Source organism: Onychostoma macrolepis, chromosome 09, assembly GCF_012432095.1.
Source record: "Onychostoma macrolepis isolate SWU-2019 chromosome 09, ASM1243209v1, whole genome shotgun sequence".
Taxonomy (NCBI): Eukaryota; Metazoa; Chordata; class Actinopteri; order Cypriniformes; family Cyprinidae; genus Onychostoma; species Onychostoma macrolepis.
Window position 1 is genome coordinate 6,680,782 of NC_081163.1, and position 21,527 is coordinate 6,702,308.

Sequence of the window (21,527 nt, forward strand, 5' to 3'; positions counted from 1 at the left end):
TCCAATCAATTAACGATGGATAAAATCAAGATTTTTTTCTGTTTGAATATGCAATTCCACGACGAAAAAGTAAAAGTTTAATACTGAGTTTCAACAATGTACTGATTTTTAATGGAATGGACACAAATAAAACTCAACTGAATATTTCAAAGAACCTGTTCCTCTATGGATGACTGTAAAGCAAAATTTACCGCAGACCTCAGATTCACCTTCTGCTGCTGCAATATAATATCAATATTTCATCGAAACCTTTCAGGCACCTCTGTGATTCCTTTCCGCTAACTGTGCCCTCCACTTCACATTCCTTAAGCTCCCTGTTAATATGCTGGAAAATGATTATGCCAGGGAAAAATCAATGGCCGAATGCGCAAGAATTAGAGACATTAGTCTAACATTACTTCCCAAATACTTCGGAGTCACTCGGTCGGAGACGGCTAATGGGAGTTTTAAGCGGAGCGTACTCTCAATATATTATCAGGAGACAGTGAAATCTCCCACCGAACAGAAGGCTGCGTTTTACTCTCATGATAAAACACACTAGTTTCCACCATCATCTTTATTTGCTTTCATTTCCCATTAGCGCCTGGGGACAGATGACAGGAATTCACCGCCAACTAGACACTGACAGATTTCACAGGAGAGCAGCCTAGAAAACCAAGAAAGTGGAAAAAGGAGGCTAACGCAGCAAGAAAAAAAAAACATTTCAAGAAAGATAACATACATTCTATGTTAATAACAGTATAAGTAATTTTATATAATTTTTATAGTCCAATCATTACACATTTATTATGGTAATAAAATGATATAATAAAATTAATATTTATAAAAAAAATTATATATAAATAATGAAATTTTATGATTATCTTATAAATATTAGATGATATTATTGGCTAATAAGTGCCATTAAATATAATTATTAATTGTTACACACACACATATATATATACACATACATACATATATATATGTATATATATATACATATACATATACATACATACATACATATGTATGTACATGCACACACATATACATATATAAATACATACATAGGTTATGTAGGTAAGAATAAATTACATAAATGATCTTCTCTGCTGAATAAAGCCTAATAAGTGCCATTAAATATAATTATTAATTGTTACACACACACATATATATACACATACATACATACATACATACATACATATATACCTGTATATATACACATATACATGTACATGCACACACACATATACATATACATCTATATACATATATACATACATACATACGTTATGTAGGTAAGAATAAATTACATAAATGATCTTCTCTGCTGAATAAAGCCATGTCAGATCGCACTGTTCTTCTGAGGTAAATTCCTCATAGCAGGACTTCTTTCAAAAACGATGAAAATTAGACTAATCTTGATTTTTATTTATTTTTTAATAAAAATTTTTGTATCTAGATGAGGGTGTTTGCGCGCAGGTGACTGCATATAATGAGCTCAGATGCGGGAAAGACTGTACCTCGCTTTAGTTTCATACGGATTACATAATCAGAGAATATTCATTTTCAATTTGAATTCGTTCAATTTAAAAGTAGACACTTCAAGCTTTCATATATGGGAAAGACTGTGCCTCGCTTTAGTTTCATACGGATCACATAATCAGATAATATTCCTTTTCGATTTGAATTTGTTCATTTAAAAGTAGACACAAGCTTTCTATAGACATATTTCTCATGTCTCTGTGTCAAATATTCGCTGAATTTGTGACGCGTAGAAAGTTGCTCACGGAGACCTAGACGGCAGAAAGTGCACCCTGTTTGTTTAGTTCATTTTGCAAAAGCACAATGTTTTGTTGATATTGTCAGTGTACACAAATAAAAGCAGGCCCTTTTTAGATTGGATTGATTTGAGTGTTATCTGTATCCAAGTATTTAAGGTTTCTCTGTGAATCAGGAAAAACTGAAAGTGAACGCGCTGGCGCACAGAGGGTTAAAGACGCTGCATTTTTATCTTTAGACGGTAAATTTAGATTTCAAATTCAATATTGATTTTAGAACTGTTGAAATTATTTACTGTATGTAACGCAAGTACTTTATAAGTAACTGTAATTAAATTACTTAAAATGAACAGTAATAAACACTTTACTTTTCAGTGGATAACGCGTTACACCCAACACTGCATATACATACATACATATATATACACACACACACACACACACACACACACACACACATACATATATATATATATATATATATATATATATATATATATATATATACATATATATATATATATATATATACACATATATATATATATATACACATACATACACACACATTATACACACACACACATACACACACACACATACATATACATACATATATATATATATACACACACACACACACACACACATATATACATATACACACACACACACACACACACACATATATATATATATACACACACACACACACACACACACACACACACACACACACACACATATACACACACATACATACATACATACATACATACATACATACATAAACTATATATGGGAAACCTATATATTTGTTATATTATATGATTTGTTTAAAAAAGTGGGCATTACCATAAGGTTATTAAAATGTTGCATTATCTGTTACTTTTACAGCAAATACTAACATGGTGTCATAAAACATTACTTTGATATATAATTACAGTACTCAACACATTATGTACAATTTGACATGTTGCTCGCTGTCACTGCTGTATCATTCAACCTTTCATTGTGGACGTGAGGTCAATCCGTATCGCCACACAAGCGCAGGAAAAACATTCCTGAAACGATCAGTCGTCCCGTGACGAGAGTCTATTTAACCTCTCGCCATCTGGTTAAAACAAATACACCTCTCCACCTCGGGTCTCGTATTGACAGCATGTTAAATATGTGGCTATCAGATTAGGGATGGATAATGGGGTTTTGCATTCATGGCGCTGTATCTGTCACACAGACAGACAGCCCAAGAGCCATCATCATCAGAGACAAAACATGCCACTGACAGGACTGCTCTTTAGTGGACAGGTAGTGGGCAAGCTGAAACAAAATGTTCTTGTTTTGACACGGTTCAGAGGAAGATGTTAATTAAGATTGGGTCGCTTCCAGGCCTGGCCTTATCTCAAAAGCAGGATTAACAGAGGATTTTAGAAATGTGTAAATAGACGTCTTCTTACACAAACGCCAGTCGTTGGTCAATTCAACTCACTGTTGCTTCACTGGCAGGAGCGAGCAATATATTGAATATGCATGACATATATCCAATGCTTTGCTTGTGACATGACATTAAGCAACACCATAATGATTTTTTTAACATTCTTATTTGGCCATTAAAATTTCCTGAAGACTAGTTTAAAGGTTCTTCTTTGTCTATAAATTTGCATGTACAAAAATGTAAAAAGGATTTATGTTAAAGCTCTATCACTCAATCAATCCCAATATTTCAACAAAGCTCATCTTCATTCCCATTAGGCTTTGTTCCTAATGAAGATGGCCATTTGTGCTGGTTTTGCGCATCACGTTATAAAGGCTTAGATGATGATCTCTGATAAACTTAAACAGATTAGAAACTTCAATTAAAGACTATGAGATGTGAAGGACCGATTTCTTATATTCATCGGATTGTTACAGATCAGATACAATCAGACTTTATCAGCCAGTCTGGTGTGTGCGCTAAAGTAAGCCGCAGTACGAGTTTTTAAAGGTTTAAATGAGGTTTAATGTTAAAGTTTGGATTTATGAAAAAACCTCTAACTTTTATTAACTATAACTGTAATGCAGTTTTCTACAACATTTTTTTTTTTTTTTTTACCAATTGAGGCCTGCATATCTTTAGAGTATAAATAAACCATAACTATTTACTGCTGCATAGCTGTTAATAATTAAATAACCTTTCAAAAACTTGGTGAATAAACCAAAAGGTTAAAGGCCATTTAAGATGCATGGGAACTGATGTTGTGTTACATCTAGATGTTTTAATGCTAAACGCCAACCCAAATCTACTTGTCTGTCTCATCGCGTCTCAATGGTTAACTTCATAGTTCATCTCATAGTTTTTGAACATGCTCTGTGTGAATGCACCCTTAAAGGCATAGTTCACCTAAAAATTTAAATTCTGTCATCATTTACCCACACTCATGTTGTAAACCTACAAGAATTTGATTAATCTTCAAACACAAATCAAGATATTTTTAATGAAAGAATTCTGTACCTCCAATGAAAGTCCAGGTAACCAAAACTTTAGTTTACAAAGGCATCATTCAACAAATCCATATGAATCAAGCGGTTTGATCCAAGTCTTTTGAAGACATACAAATGCCTTATATGATGAACAGACTTATGTTGACATATAAACAGAGCGAATCACATTTTGTAAACACAGAAATTTGTGCATGTCACATGCCGGAACAAACTAGGGATGCACCGATCCGATACTCGGTATCGGTATCAGCTCCGAATGCTAGCATTTTCTGCCGGATCGGTATCGGTCAGACGAGAGGGAGCGCTGTGTGCTGTGACTCAGTGTTGCGTCAAGTGCATCATTCTGCGCTCGGGATGCGGGTGCTTTGTGCCGCTCTGTATGGGAGCCTTTCATATACTTTTGCACAATGAAAGTTTAATAATAGCCTTTCTTGTTCTGTCCTATGATAGGACAGTGCAAGAAAGGCTATTAATAATATAATGTATAGCACAGTAATGAAGGCAGCATGTTGCTGCCTCCATTACTGTGCTATACATTTAAAAGACATGTCTTTTAATTTTATAGTTTATATTTATATAAATATATTTACTTGTTTTTCATTCATGTATTTTACAACAGTACAAAGAGCAATGTGTAACATTTACCAGATTTAGTACTATACTTACTCACTTTTATTTGTTACCCACTAAATAAATGTTATTTCACTAAATATTTAGATTTTATAAAATTGTTGTGCACTCATTTTGTGCTGAATTATCCATATTGTGCTGAATTATCCACTAACCTAATTAAAAGTATTTTTGTCAGATTATGATTATATCTTTTTTCATTTGTTATTTTTCATTAAAATAGGTTGTCTATATTTAGCAGATCGTGTTTAACACACAAAAGAGTGACTATCAGGTCAACACACAGAAGTATAGAAATTCTACATTGATTAAAAAAAAAAAAAACTGCACTGGTATCATATCGGGATCGGTATCGGTATCTGCCGATACTCAGAATTTTCTGTATCGGATCGGTTCTGAAAAATTGTATTGTTGCATCCCTAGAACAAACCTCATTGATTCATTGTTTATATTTAAACAAAAGCCTAAATAAATCACATAAACTCTTGGATAAACCATTGCCTTCTGGCCAAAATAGAAGTCCATAATCCATAATAACACTTCCTCCGGTGAAAATGCCCATCTCCTGTTGTCCTCTCACATCAAAATCAACCAACATTTTTATGTAGAACTGTTTTGATCTGTGTATATTTCTCTCCTGATTCAGATGAGATGACTTTTTCACGGGAGAAAGTAATATTATGGAGAGAGCAACAGTTTGAAGTTAAAAACGTCTTCATGATGCGTTTTTTATTATAAGCATGCAGCTTTTCGATTCACAAGATGTTAAAGTGGGTAATGAAACATTTTGGGAGTCCCCAATATGGAAGCAGAATAATGACAATAGTTTTTGAAACATAAAGCATGCTGAATTCCACAAATCGAAAAAAAATATGCATTGCAATTAACAGTGCTTGCATTTGAATGCCTTGTATTTCCAGGGCTTGCATTTTTAGGTCCTGAAATTTAACACAGTTGTTTATTTAAGCTGTGAATATTTCAATTCAAAATATTTCACACACATTTTCATAATTAAAAATTCAACAATTCATATTCACCTTCCAGAATTCACTTCCAAAATATTTAATCTGTTTAAAAATACGATGTATAATATTCGACAAGCAAATTTCGGTCATTTTATTTCACTTTCCAAATTCGCTGCCACAACTTCAGTGGTTAAAATTCGGCAGAAAATTCAGCGTTGCACATCCGGGAACAGCAGGAATAGCAGTGGAGCACCGATGCATGATCTCCAGCTGATGTCAGCCTCTCACCAGCAGGTGGCACAAGCCGCTGTTGATGAAGGCCAAATTTGGATCAAGTCATTCATTTACAAAAACTGATTTGCAGAAATGCAGCAAGCGCCAAGTAGAAGTTTTGATTATTGGGGGCCAGTATAAACATGTAGAAATGCTGTGTGTATGTTTAATTCAACATCTTCGCTGTTTCCCGTAGCCTACATATAAGCAGCTTTCTCTAGCACAAAGGAGATTATAATGCTCTTTTACCCAACGCTGAAGCACAGAACTAACATTACATCTGAGGAAGACATATATTGCTTTCGGTTGTTTAGTTTCTGTAACTTTGTATCATGGCTTGTGTGACGCTGTGCTGTAATACTGGGGTTCCCCTCATATGTCACACTCCAGGATTCCCCAACGACGGGTAACGCGCCTCAGTGAACTAATACAGTGATATAAGACCTCAGATCTCAGAATACACTTTATTGAAGATTATGCAAACTATATACAGGCATGCAAATGAGGTCAGAAGAACTCAACGTGCTGCATTTTCGTTGCTTTCCCTTACCACTGATCTATAGAGACGACAGTCCTACAAACATATCAATACCACGATTAGTTTTAACAGTAAGCAACCACTTTATATTGACATAAAAAATTAGTTCAAAACCGCCTAGGTGTATTTGTGCTGCAAATGTAAACCGGGGAAAGCATTGACGTGCTATCGCAAACAAGGGGCCGTCTGACAATTCCACCGACTGGGTTAAAAAGTCAAATGTATTTAAATAAAAATTACTTTTAATATTTAAAATAACACACTGTCAAATTGTAAAGCTTGTATTGCGCATAGTGAATTACTACAGATGAGATTTTGACTTCCTTTATATGTACAGTACACAATTATTTACTTATAAAAGATCCCTGGAAAGGGTTTTTTTCATGTTCCAACGGTTGTAGTACGTTGCTAGATACAAAACTGACTTACTACAGGTTAGATTTTGCCAATATCTCCCTTACGGTATGTACAGTACACAAATATATATATTATTTTTAAAACTACAGTAATTCACCAAAAGGTTTTTTTTTAATGTTCCACAGGTTGTAGTAAGTTGTGAAATTTTGCCAGTATCTCCCTTACTGTATGTACAATTCTCAATTGACCTATTGGTAAGCCCCGCCCCCCTTAGTTACTGTTGCTCCCTCAGACAAACAAACAGAGCTGCTCACTGTCTTACAATGACAGCTACAGTGTGAAAACCTTGTCCCACAATGTTTTTGCACAATTTTGGACACAAATGTTTAACGTGCGCGTTCCTTAACTTGCATTCATATCCTGGTCTGTTTGCATCATCAGTAAGATCTGAGTTTGGTCTTTTAATAGGCTTGTTGGAGATGAGCAAAATTTGCGCAGAACCAATCACTGCGAGATGCATGCCTGATTTCCTGATGCCAATCTGATTTCATGTGATTGTATTTAAATTGTGCTTGAATATTCCCAAACACTATGACTGTGCGATCTCTGTGTGAGATATGTGATTGTTGTCATATTTCTATAAAAATCTAAAATACATGTTTATATTAAAGTAGAAATATGCCTTTTCGTATTAAATAGCAAGCACTTTGGGTGTCTTGTTCATCATATTTATATTTATATAAAAGCAACAGAACTGAAATTATATCACATTTATTAGCAGCACAGCATGAGTGAGAATAACGTGATATCCGCCTTTGATCTCGTTGGTATCTGTTCCACTTGGGAGAGGGCAGAACTACGTCCGTCTTGACTGCGCTTATTTCACTCCTCCCCTCACTGCAGCCGCCTACATTTTAGTCGAGGCGCATCTCAAACAAGTCTAATAGCTGTTATTGTGTTAGTGCACTACTGATCGAGCCGCGTAATGTATTTTCTTTAACTGATTTCTGAGGGAAACAGCCTGAAACCTTGCGCATTCGTTCATATTCTACATCTGCTTAACTGTCGATATAGTTTGCATAATCATCAATAAAGTGTATTCTGAGATCTGAGGTCTTATATCGTTGGGGAATCCTGGAGTGTGACATATGAGGGGAACCCCAGTATTACAGCACAGCATCACACAAGCCATGATACAGAGTTACAGAAACTAAACCACCGAAAGCAATATATGTCTTCCTCAGATGTAATGATAGTTCTGTATTTCAATGTTGGGTAAAAGAGCATTATAATCTCCTTTGTGGTAGAGAAAGCTGCTTGCATGTAGGCTACGGGAAACAGCGAAGATGTTGAATTAAACATACAAACAATCAAGCGTTTCCACGTTTATACTGGCCCCCGATAATCAAAACTTCTACTAAGCGCTTGCTCCATTTCTGCAAATCAGTTTTTGTAAATGAATGACTTGATCCACATATGGCCTTCATCAACAGCGGCTTGCGCCACCTGCTGGTGAGCGACTGACATCAGCTGGAGATCATGCATCGGTGCTCCACTGCTATTCCTGCGGTTCCGAATGTGCAACGCTGAATTTTCTGCCGAATTTTAACCACTGAATTTGTGGAAGCGAATTTGGAAAGTGAAATAAAATGACCGAAATTTGCCTGTCGAACATTATACATCGTATTTTTAAACAGACTGAATATTTTGGAAGTGAATTCTGGAAGGTGAATATGAATTGTTGAATTTTTAATTATGAAAGTGTGTGTGAAATATTCACAGCTTAAATAAACAACTGTGTTAAATTTCAGGACCTAAAAATGCAAGCCCTGGAAATACAAGGCATTAAAATGCAAGCACTGTTAATTGCAATGCATCTTTTTTTTCGATTTGTGGAATTCAGCATGCTTTATGTTTCAAAAACTATTGTCATTATTCTGCTTCCATACCCCAACAAGAGGTTGTCATGCATGCAAGGTCAAAAAACACTTTCATTCTCTCATAATATTCATTTATTTTTACCTTACTTGCTCAACGACTCCCAAAAGATTCACTCAACAATTCATTTTTCCAAACCCCTCCTTTGCGTGACGCTAATCTGCTGTGACTGGTCTCATTTCTATTTCATCATGCCTGTAATGCCTGATAAGCAGAGTTTGTGAGTGCACTGCTGCTTTGTGTACAGCGTTACCGGGGAAACAGTTATTTTTAACGCTCCAAAAGCAGCACCTAGTGGCAAAGAATTAATTTGCATTTTCATTCAGACCAACCTGAAAAGACCAACAAGTGGGCGGGCAATATGCTAATGTTTCATGGGATTCCTTTTAAAAACGACTAATTTCAATGACTTAGAGTCTACTTTTTCTTTTGAGAGACAATAACTTTATACACGGTGCACTTTCAGATTTAATACTTTGCAAGATGTTTTTACTCACTTAGATCTGTGTTACACACTGCATGAAAGGTAATTTTCAAAAATCCATAACAGGGGCACTTTAATTGATGGACTGGAGTTGTGTGGATTACTTGCTGTTTATTGTGATGTTTTTATCAGATGTTAGGACTCTAATTCTGACGGCACCCATTTACTGTAGAGGATCCACTGGTGAGCAAGTGATGCAATGCTACATTTCTCAAATTCTGTTACCATGAAGAAACAAACTCATCTACATCTCGGGTTGATTGAGGGTGAGTACATTTTCATTTTGGGTGAACTATTTCTTTATTAAACTATTTGGGAATTTTGATTACTTGGACTTTCAATGAAGGAACAGTAAATGACCACAGAATTTTCATTTTTGGGTAACTACACATCAGTCATTATGTGTTGCCCAGTTTTCTGGCCAATATGAAAGACTTTGTAGAGTCTGAGGTGCAGATCTCTTACCTGCGGCAGGTGCAGCTGCAGCCCCTCTCTCGGGATGGGTTGGCGGGACGGGGTCTGGTCCAGTTGCATGTTGAAGAGCGCAGACAGAGCAGCTTGGGCAGCCCGGGCTTTAGCGAGTTTCTTATTTCGACCCGAGCCCTCAAACGTCTGTGAGTCCACGGTCACTGACATCACAAAGTTCTTAGCATGGCTCTCCCCGCTCTCCGACACAAACTCATATTTGAGGCCCGGCCGCAGCTCGTTGAGGATCATGACGGGGTTTTTGCCGCTGGTCGAGGAGGAGAAGGAGGAGGGCGGCGGTAGCGGTGCCTGCACGAGGCTGTTCGTACCTGGCGCCTGGGGCACGGGATACTCTCCCAGCGGTTTTAAGGAGCCGTTGCCGTTGGAGCCCAGAAAAAACGTTTCCTCAGACGGTGCCGGCGTCTCAAACCCGTTGAAGAGCATGTCAGGGAAGTCAGCCTGGTCGGAGGTGAAATCCGTGTTGACGGTGAGCGTACGGCCCATGGCCAGGTGCGCCTCGGACGCGTTTGGGAACTGCACGAAGGAGCGCAGCGCCTTCTCGGCGGCGTTCAGCTTGGCCTTTTTCTTCGTAGGTCCCGAGCCCTCGAACAACTGACCGTTAACCTCAACGGTCATGACGAAGACCGGCGCGTGGACCGGGCCGGTCTGCGAGAGCAGCTTGTATTGCAGACCCGGTTTGATCTCGTTCAGCTGCATCAGGGCGTTCTTGGGCAGAACCGGCCCTGGCGTTTTCTTACGTTTCTTGGGTCTGAATTTGGAGTGCGCATGGCCATTGTTGCCCTCCTCCAGGGGCCGCTTGCGACCCCCTCCTCCACTACCATTGGGGAGCTGCTCCACCAGGCCAGCTCCCTCCTTAGAAGAGACGTTGTCCAGGTTGCGGTTTTCCTTTACGTCGGTGCTGCATGAACCTGCGGTGCCCAGAAAGAGTAACTTACAACGCCTTCGTTGCAGGATCTTGTAAATGTAAAATTTATAGATTCCTTTATCTTTCTTTGTAATCGAACAAGTGATGTGTGTTCCTTTTGTTGTGTGTGCCACAGGATTCTAGCATGACACATTTTTAGACTAATCTTGTGAAAAATCATTATGAGAGAAATTTCAGGAAAAAAAAAAACGATTAATTAACATAATTATGGAAGACCATGAGGTATAAAATCTAAATTATCATAATCATCAGTTTAATTTAAAGTACAGTTTCAGTTTTTCAGGCAATGGCCCGTTCAGAGTCAATCAATCATCTCGTTGGAGATAAAATATGTATTAATGGAGAACAAAAGCAAAGCTTTAAAAAGACTAATAACGACTTAAATGAGTCTCATTTTGAGGGATGATGAATGTTCTTTTTCAGGTCCCTTCATATAAGTGGTTATGAAAATACCAATAAACCTGTATGAACAATAAAAATTTTAAATATTAGTAATGTTTTTAGTGTGATGTTTTGTGAATATTTCCTTAAATCAACCAATCAAGCATTATTTCAACCCAAAAAAATCAAAAGAAAGAATAAGTAATTGTAAATAAATGATTAAATAGTAATACTGCAGTCAGTTACTTTAAAATACTAATAAAATACTAAAAACCTAAAATAAACAAACAAGCCTACATGCAATTATTAATTTTGGCACTTTGTGTGGATGACATTTTATAATTATGTAAAACTGCTTTTCACTCCGTTTCAATAAGGTTTTAGAAATCAATTTAAATAAATGCTGTAACATTATTAAAAATATAAATGTATAAAAATAAGGCAACATTAAATTGCATGCATTAATGTGTTAACTGTGACAGTAAAAACAATAAAATAAAATAAAAATAAACTGGCCTTAAATTACATTTAGTTTATTAATATTATTTTATTTTGATTTTGGGGTGAAACAGAACCTGGACAATTTTTAATGAGACTTATCTCATGTGTGTATATTCACAGGTCACAACAGTTTTGCCTTAATAAGCAGACGAAACACACATCATCATGTCCTGTTGACAAAGCGGATGGAACTTTGGCTAAATTTTCATTTATAACATCCTTCAGCAAAAGCTCGCTAGGTTACTGCTTTCAGTGCTCTGGTAGAGAGAGAATAGCATCCGTGAACAGTAGGGGAACAGAGTAAGAGCTCTCTGCAAACAGTAGGAACAACAGGGTGGATAAGGGAGTGGGTGCAAGGCAGGAGGAGAAATAAAATGAAGATATCTGAGAAGAGAGAAAGCTGTGAGAGAAAACACAGGGGGGAGCAAGAAAGACAACGTGGAGGAGAAAGAAAGAAAAAGAGATACAAAGAAGAGAGAAATATACAAAACAGTCTGGAGCAGAATCTGAAAAATCAAAACCCTTCTTATGTGTGTGAATGCACATATCCATGTTACACACACACACACACACACACACACACACACTCTTGTACTCTCTTCAGCTTGTGTAATCAATTTCACCTTGTGATCAAGTCTGGCCTAAATGATGGAAAACACTCTTGCTAAAACAACAGCTTTGTTCCAAAACCTAGTGAGCTGCCTACTTAGGTGGCATTTTAAAGCATCATAAGCCACCCAAATGATACTGTGTGCATATTCAGTCTCATAATTGATTGTGACAAACTCCATCTAATACTCTACAATAATTCATTCTGTATCAGAAAGTGTTAAAAAACACGCAAACTAATTACAAATTGACTAACTTACACAGTATTAGTGTTTGCTATGTATTTTTATGATTATGAGATTAATGTCAAATCATTTCAGTCAAATCTGTGCTTTGTGTGAGGATCACTACTTGTATGATGCTCCGTATCTAGAATCTTACTAAAGTGAGGTTCAATTTCAATTAAGAAGCAGACAGCAAGACAGGTCGCTAGGTTTCAGAATAAAGCCAATGTTACACTGAAAACAATGAAACCCTAAGATTTATGCAATGCAAATTAACTTTAACAGCCCTGGAAAAACAAAAACAGTTTTTTTTGTTTTTGTTTACTATAGATGTTCAAGCTGTCAGTTTAGAAAGATTCTTTGTAATTATTTGTGAAATTTACTAGCAATTTCTCAGTTAAAATAATTTCTAATGCAATTATTTCAGTACATGTAAAAGCAAACACAACAGGATCTTTCACCTATACACATGAACTATAAAAGCACAAGTACACAGAAGTCTGGTAACACTGAGGTGCACCAGCTAATTTTGTGTGCATTAGCGGAGTCAAAAAGGCCACATGCTGATTCTCAATAGGTGGACAGTAATGCAGTCAAATGCACTTCTTGGTCAAAATGGTCAAAGCTTTCTGAAAGTCCTATGGAGAAAATCAATGGAAAAATACTGGCTGCTAAAAAAAAAAGAAAAAAAAGTGGGCAAAAAAAACTTTTTTATTATTAGTCATCGGGGTGGAAAATCTGGTGCTGAATGAATATAACCGTCGCTCTTGCCAAGCAATGAATCGCTGTGCATAATCCTTTACTTTCCTGCTAACATCTAAACCTGATAGAGAAATATGCACTGTCACATGAAGAAAGCTTTTGGATATCAAGTATGCTTATCGGAAGAAAATCTAAATAAGAAAGTGTCCGCTTCACTACAGATCCGTAATAAATGACGGGACCCTCCATTGTCAGTGGCTCTGAACAGAAGCGGCTGAGTGACGGGACAATAGAGGGTTAGATTTCCTCTGGGTTAACAACTCTTCCCAGAATCTTCTATTCACAGCACTGCTGAATGAAGACGATCGGGACTCTGAGACACGGAAAGAACGCTGTGTATTTCTTCAGCCTTGAATCCGATCAGTCTTCTTTGATCACATTCACGTAAAGCCCAATGAATTAGGGAATGCAACATTTCTATGTCAACATCATTCATTACTCATAGTTTTTTTCATTACCTTGTTTTAAAACACTGATAATTCTTTAGTGTGTTAAAACAAATGTAAATAAAATTCAAAATTAATTTTCAATTATTTAGCTACCCTTTTTTCTCTACATTTGCAATGGCATAAAAATTAGTACTTAAGGCAAAAATGAAAATTGTCATCATTTACTCACTTTCACGTCATCTCACTTTTCTTTATTTAGATAAAAGGCAATAGGGTCCAATGTAATTTGAACACCAACTTTCTTCAAAATATCTACTTTTGTGTGTCAAAGTCGTAAAAGGACATGATGGTGAGTAAATGATGACAAGTCAATAGAAATTATTTTCATTATTGTGTTTTCTGGTCATGTTCTTATTTTCAGGAGCATGTTGTGCTGTATGTGGATACATCTGACAAACAGTCTGTCTGATACATGTTTAAATGAACAAATATTTAAATATTTATATCCATAAAAGACATTAATGTCAGCCAAAATTCATTGTTTTTGTTATTTCATTGACTATTATATACCATTTTAGTTTTGTAGTCTTACACTACAAAAGTCAGAACTAAAAGTTATCATCAAAAGACAAACGGCTGAACTGTGGCCTGAACTATCTGCTTGCTTTTTAATGCCATGCAAGATTCTTTTGTCTGCTTTTATAGCAAAAAACTGTATTTGAGTAAAAAAAAAAAAAAAAATTGAAATCAAACATTGAAGATCCTTTTCCCCCCTAAAAATCCCTCAAATAAATTCGGATTAACTTGATTAAAAAAGTTAATTGTATAATTTTTTTTTCAATCGAATAAACAGAATAAAACAAAACAATAAAAAGGAGTAGGAAATCCCAATACATAAAATATATTTGTCAGCCAAAGTGCTCATGTGGGAGGGTTTCTGAATGAACTGAAGATGCAATATAAAAATTCTGTCTCAACAGGATGTGACCCTTGCACATCTCTTTTGTGTGTGCCAGTGGGATCGTTTAGTGTAAGGGGTGTAGAGAGGGACGGGAAGGCACATGAACCGTTCATTAAGTGACACACTAGTTAAGGGGAGTGTGCAGGGCTCTGTGCTGGAATGGAGGGTTTGGGGTTCAGACTCGAGCACTCACTCATGTTCTCCTCCTCATCAACATCCATGGTGGCGAAACGCCTCGACTGGCCCTGCGCTTGCTGAGCCCCGGCCACACCTGACAGAAACAGACAGATCATCATTAGCTGTTTGGTGTGTGTGTGTGTGTGTGTGTGTGTGTGTATGTATATATATATATATATATATATATATATATATATATATATATATATATATATATATATATATATATATATATATATACACACACATACATACATACATATATACACACACACATACATATTACTGAGGCTTCTTTTCAAAATTAATGTCATTTTAAAAGTACATCAAAATAGTTTTTATTTCAAATTAATAATATTTCACAATGCTATTTTACTGTACTTCTGATTGCAGCCTTGTTGAGCATAAGAAGCTTCTTTTCATAATTTAAAATAAAAACTATTTTGATATACTTTAAAAATGTTATTTATTTCTGTGATGAAAAGCTGAATTTTCAGCATCATTACTCCAGTCTTCAGTGTCACATAATCCTTCAGAAATCATTCTGATTTGATGCTTAAGAAACATTTCTTATCATTATAAATGTTGAAAACTGTTGCACTGCTTAATATTCTTGTGGAAATGATAATAAATTAAAAAGTAAATTATGTAGACTTTATAAAGTAATTTATATTTCATAAATTATAAATCATGCATATTGATTTTCCATGAGTTATTACCATAAGCTAAATTTCCATTGTTCTACGCATAAGCAAAAACTATAGCATTACAGAAAATGTGCATGTCTTTTCCATGCCTGAAAAATACATGTATTTTACAATACAACCAAAACTGTTTCTGTGGGACTGTGGGAATATTATTCCATGTGAATATTAAAGGGACAAATTCAAGAAGACAAATACACTCCCCTCCAATCATTAGTCTCACTGAAAATTACACTTTACCAAAAGAGCTGGTGTTGCAAGTATCAAAGAGAGAGTATTGGCAGTCATATAATGTCTGTAAATAATGGCATCATGCATCCCGAGCTGCTTTAATTAGACAGGCGAGTGGAGCAGTGCGAACAAGAGGAAAAGAAGAGGAGAGGAGAGGTGAGAAGAGGACAGAAATGAAAGACGAGAGCAGAGAATAGGATAGAAGAGGAATGAAACACCATTGACTGGGAGGTTAAGCCTACAGTAAGTGTATAAATATTCAGCAGGAGAAACTAATCTTTGAGAGAAAGGGCCGTGCTTGACAGGCCGTAATAGCAGGAGCAGTCTATTGTGACTTTAATATCCATTCGATTAGACCTCATCTTCAGCTGCCTCGGAGGAAAAATACAGTTATTGACATCAACGGGCTTTTAGTCCCCTTGACACGGATGCCGCTTGAGTTCAGGTGAAAAATACAACACAAACACATGAGGAAAATTCAACATTTCAGCTCATAATAGAGCAGAGATGCAGGGCTGCGTTGACTTGAGGCTATAGTGAGGCGGCTTTTATACGTCGATGTGAGACAGAGCCAATACGAAGAGCTTCTAGATTAACTGAAAGAAAAGACGCTGTCAAGGGAATAATGTCAATATTTCTGCTTTCTCTTTCTTCATAGACACATTTTAAAGGGTTTGTTCACGTGAAAAATCAGCATTTTGTCATCGTGTTGTTCCAAACCTGTACGATTTACTTTCTTCTTTCATGAAACATAAAAGGTAAATTTACAGTAAAGGAACCTAAACAATAGTAAAAAAAAAAACCCTCTTCACCCTCCATACAAGTCTTATGACAAATAAGGATGCTTAAAATAATGAAATGGGGAAATCTAGTAAAAATCTAATGAGGTTAAATGGTTACGCCAAGTCCTTAGACTTCGTATTCAATTTCATGTGGGTTTCAATAATTAGATGAATTTTTTTTTTTTTACTAAACGCACACAAAACATTATTTTAAAAAATGTAAAAAAAAAAAAAAAATACAGGCCAAAAATTTTGGCAACAACAATGTATTCTTGTGGTTTTCATTTGGAATTTGAAAACGTGACACGCCATGTAATATCTTAAAATAAATAAATAAATTACATATGCAAATATATAAATTGTATATTTACATGTACATGCATACATAATCTTATATTTATTATTTTTAAATATATATATTTACCAAAATAATGTAGAAATTATTTCATATATTTTATTTTATATTTATACTTATCATTTAATTATTGTGTGTGTATGTAATGCATATATGCACACTGGTTATACCACCAGTGACTTCATCATATTAATACACAATATTAATATTTTAAACACAAACGCTTTAATGCCTATTTGAAGAAATAATATTCCAAACGAGATTTAGATTTTGTTTTCAGTTTTACAATCTCTGGCCAGTTATACCATCTTGACATTTTTGCACCCATAAATTAAAACAATAATTATAACTTTAGTCTAGAAATCGAAAGTCACTGTCTGAAATAACTTAATATATAAGGGCCATAAAAAAAAAAAGAATAAAAAAGCATGATGTCACTGACCAAAGCATTGAGCAACACCTACACCTCTATCAGTACTAAAGCACAGACGCTCTATGTAAGATGGAAAGCCATGAAATCCAATGAAAGCCATTACAAAGCACATAAAGCAGCCAATCACAGCTCTCTGCTTTCGCTTTGGCCCATTCTTCATGGGCGACACTTTCTTAAGCTAAACTAAATGGCCTAATTAATCTGGTCTAATGGTGGGTGACATCAAATATGCTACCACAATTATTATCCTATTAAAGATTAATATTCCATAAGAAAATTGAAAAGAGTCAGGGGAGTGGTGTTGTGGGAGTATTTGTCTGAGCGGAGCTGAAATTTCAGCGGGCGTCAAACGGCTCCTTGATTTTCATCTCTCTGCTCTTTTCTGCTCTTGCTGGTCCACTAATGGTCTACGGTGTAATGAGCGGCTCCGAGACTCGGGTTCGCTTTGTGTCTGTCGCTTTTGATTTAGCTTCCTCTGCTGTTCTCATTTTGCCCATGAATCCATAAACAGCATTGAGATCAGCTTCAATACAAGTCGTAGACAGAAAAGCGCGTAAGGGTGCGGTGATGGCTGGATGCGTCATCTGCATAAAGCACAGGTGACTGGAGGGCATGAAGGTCACTGCCTCAGCTCCACTTCACGTCTTTAGTGGAAGCGACTGATGCTGTGACTGATCACAGACCAAAAACTGTAAGTTTGAAGTTAACCTATATATATATATATATATATATAAATAGCACAAAAATAAAACCTGGTAAAAATAATAGTTTTAAAAAAAAGTACAAAAAAAAAAGAATAAATAATTAAATAAATAAATGGTTTAAAATAATAAAATATATATTAAAAAATTCATTAAAATAACCACCTTTATCTAAGCAAAATAACTTAAATTTTAATCAAATGGAAATTAAATGACTAGTTGTGTTTGTTTAACTTTTTTGTTTCTGCCATAGAATTTAAAAAAAAAGTTAATTGCGACTTTCTATCTTTCAATTCAAACTTTTTTTTCCTCACAATTCTTAGTTAACATTTTGCAATTTTGAATGTATAACCCAGAACTCTCTCTCTCTCTCTCTTTCTCTCTTTTTTGGAATCCTGAGTACATCTCGCAATTTTTATTTTTGCCACAGAACAAAAAATGTAAAAAAAGGCAATCACAACTTTTTACCTCACAGAACTGCAAGGAAAAAAGTCTGGACTGTGAAATAAAAAGCTGCAATTATTTATATATATTTTTTCATTTTCTCACATGGTGGAAACAAGCTTCCATAGTAGTGTGTCCATGACAGAAATGACGTTATTTTATCTATTTTGTTTTACATATTTATGTAGTTTATAATTATATTTATAAAAAAAACTAAAAAATAAAACAATATATATAAAATATATACATATTTCAGCATACATAAAAAATGCACTTCAGTTTAGATACTAATTCTCACTATTAACTAGATGATTATTATTTGCATGCATATTACTAGCATCATATCGGCTGTTTATTAGTACTTATAAAGTATATTTTAATGCCTTATTCTGCATGAACATATTTTAGATCCCTTAATCCTACACCATACCTAAACTTAACAACTACCTTACTAACTATTAATAATCAGTAATTAGGCATTTATTGAGGTGAAAGTTGTAGTTTATATAGTGAGAATTGGTCCCCAAACTAAAGTGTGACCAAAAATAGGCTACATAATAGAAGAACCTACATTGGTCATTTGTGCCACATTCATTTCTGTTGGGATGCTAGAAGGCGGTTCACTAGGTGTTGGACCAGAGTCACAGACTACAGAGTAACCACTAGAAAGCCGTTGACACTGGAACTCAAGCCTGGTCACATTTGGCTTGTTTCTGTGGGCTCTGAGGGCAGCGAGAGGAGATTACAGGATTTCCTGTTTGCACAGCTGTGTCATGTCCCTCCATCTCTGAGTACACACAGCCCAGAGACAGTTTAACTAGCAGCTGGACACACAACAGTTCATTAATGTAACTAGTCAAACACACAAACAGAGACCAGCATCTGCTGTTTCAGAGGATCCTGAAGCCAACTTAACTCCCAGCATGAATTTCTCAGAGTGCATCATATCAGGACACTGAGAGCAAGCGCTTCTGCAATAACAGAGAAACAGCAATCCGATATGAAAGCAAAAAATAACAAACCTCTGCTCATCTGGCTGATGCAAAAGTGCAGGACTGTGAAATACAGTTATCTGGGAGATGTACATGCACTCTCTGATTTGTTTTTCATTCATCTCGCAAGGCTGTGTGGAGGAGATGTTTAATACATCTCTCTCTGTGTCTGGCTTTAAGACTATACAACTTGAAAAATAAAGCTCTAATTGTCTTCTTTTAAACGATAAATCAACTACACACATAATCCACAGAGATTAGGAAAGACCACCATTTGAGTTCAAGTATGTTATTTCCATGGCTCTTAATACTTGAAATTCTGTCATTATTCATTAATCCTCATGTCATTTTAAACCAGCATGTGCTTATTTTTTCTGTAATAAAAATAGACATTTCTTTAAAAAAATCTATTTTAACAGCTTTTTATTTATTTATTACATACAAAAACATTCATACTCAATGGTTCATAAGCCATTCAATAGCTAGATGTGAGGAATGGACCACAATTGGGCCATTATTCCTGGAAAACCTGCCGCTACTTAAAACAAATTATTCACCTTCTTGTATTACTGAACTAGCATGCAGCATTCAACACATTCAAAGTGACTTGCATTACATTCAAGATATACATTTTATCAGTTCATGCATTCCATGGGTTCGGTTTCCAGGGAATGCATAAACTGGATAAAAGCATTTGTCAATGCATAAAAATGTATGAAAAATATAGATAAGAACCAATGGCATTACAAAAGGCCAAATTTTCAGTGAATATTGATTTCAAAATTACAGTCCATTCCCCACACAAAACACAAAAATAGTGCTGTCAAACGATTAATCGCATGCAAAATAAAAGTTTTTGTTTACATAATATTTGTATGTGTAAAGCGTATATTTATTATGTATATATAAATACATACACATACATGTATATATTTCAGAAAAATGTTATTTTTATATATTAAATATGTTTATTTAAAATACAAATTATATGAATATAAATATAGACGTAAATATTTTCAAATATATATATACTGTATGTGAGTATATTTATATATACATAATAAATATATACAGAACACATATTACACAAACAAAAACTTTTATTTTGGATGGCGCACTACACAAAAATAACACTTTTGAATGAGGGCGAGTAAATAATGATCATTTTTATAAACTGTCCCTTCAAATAATCTGGATTCAGGCAGATTTATTGAATAGAAACTGCTGTTTGTGTACCTGTCACTGTATGTAACTTGCACAGTCTTTTCATACACTTGGTGAATAGTTTGCACCATTATTTTATGATTGCATTTCACATTATTTCTTCATTAAAACATATTTTGCCACAGATAGTAAGTTTAAAATGATTTTTTTCTGCTATACATCGCCCCACTGCTTACACATACAGTATGAAAGCAGGAACACTGTCCATATAAGCACCAAAATGAATTTTCACCACAGGGGAAGAGGTGAAATCAAACTCACACAGGTGATATTTTCTGGTTTGCACATGGCTTCAGTGGAAAAACGCATACAGAGGTGATTTAGCGGCATGTTTGGCATTGTAATTGCCAAAAGCATTCCCCGCTCTCAGGTCTTATCTTTCAAAGATGCGATTTAGTGCAGACTAATGTGCGTTTCGGAATGAAAGCATGTTTGACGAGCCATGGGCGGCTCTTAATGAAAGAGGAAGAGAAGAAAGAGGGGGCTATTCACCCTGAGAGTCTTTAATGCCATCAGCGAGCTCAGATTCAAATGAAGACGGATCTGCAAGAGTTCAGATCTCTGTGTGAGTGGCTTACAGGACACAGACATCCATCCGCAGTGTCAACATCACAGCGAGATGAGGGTGAGGGCATTCACCGTGATCTGCCACTTCAGAGCCCACTATGTAATTTCGGCAAAGTGGCCTGTGGCTGGTATTGACAGACAGATGAAAGGTATCACGCCCAGGGCACTTTGGCCTGAACACCTGAGAACATTCCATCATCGTCTTTAACTTTAACTGCGGCTGTCATGAGTCATGCTGTTACAGAGA

The 21,527-nt window shown here is 35.6% G+C and overlaps 1 protein-coding gene across 3 annotated transcripts in view; it reads right to left on the minus strand.

Annotated features, from left to right (window-relative positions):
- The window catches only part of adarb1b (adenosine deaminase RNA specific B1b), a 178,034-nt gene that overhangs the window by 13,646 nt on the left and 142,861 nt on the right, over positions 1–21,527 (minus strand). For all 3 annotated transcript variants that reach the window (XM_058786456.1, XM_058786457.1, XM_058786454.1), the window contains 2 exons: positions 14,864–14,941; positions 9,898–10,826 (listed from right to left, as the gene is read on the minus strand). In XM_058786456.1, the coding sequence (XP_058642439.1) occupies positions 9,898–10,826; positions 14,864–14,891 (957 nt within the window). In that variant the 5' untranslated portion in view covers positions 14,892–14,941. The remainder of the gene's footprint in view (positions 1–9,897; positions 10,827–14,863; positions 14,942–21,527) is intronic.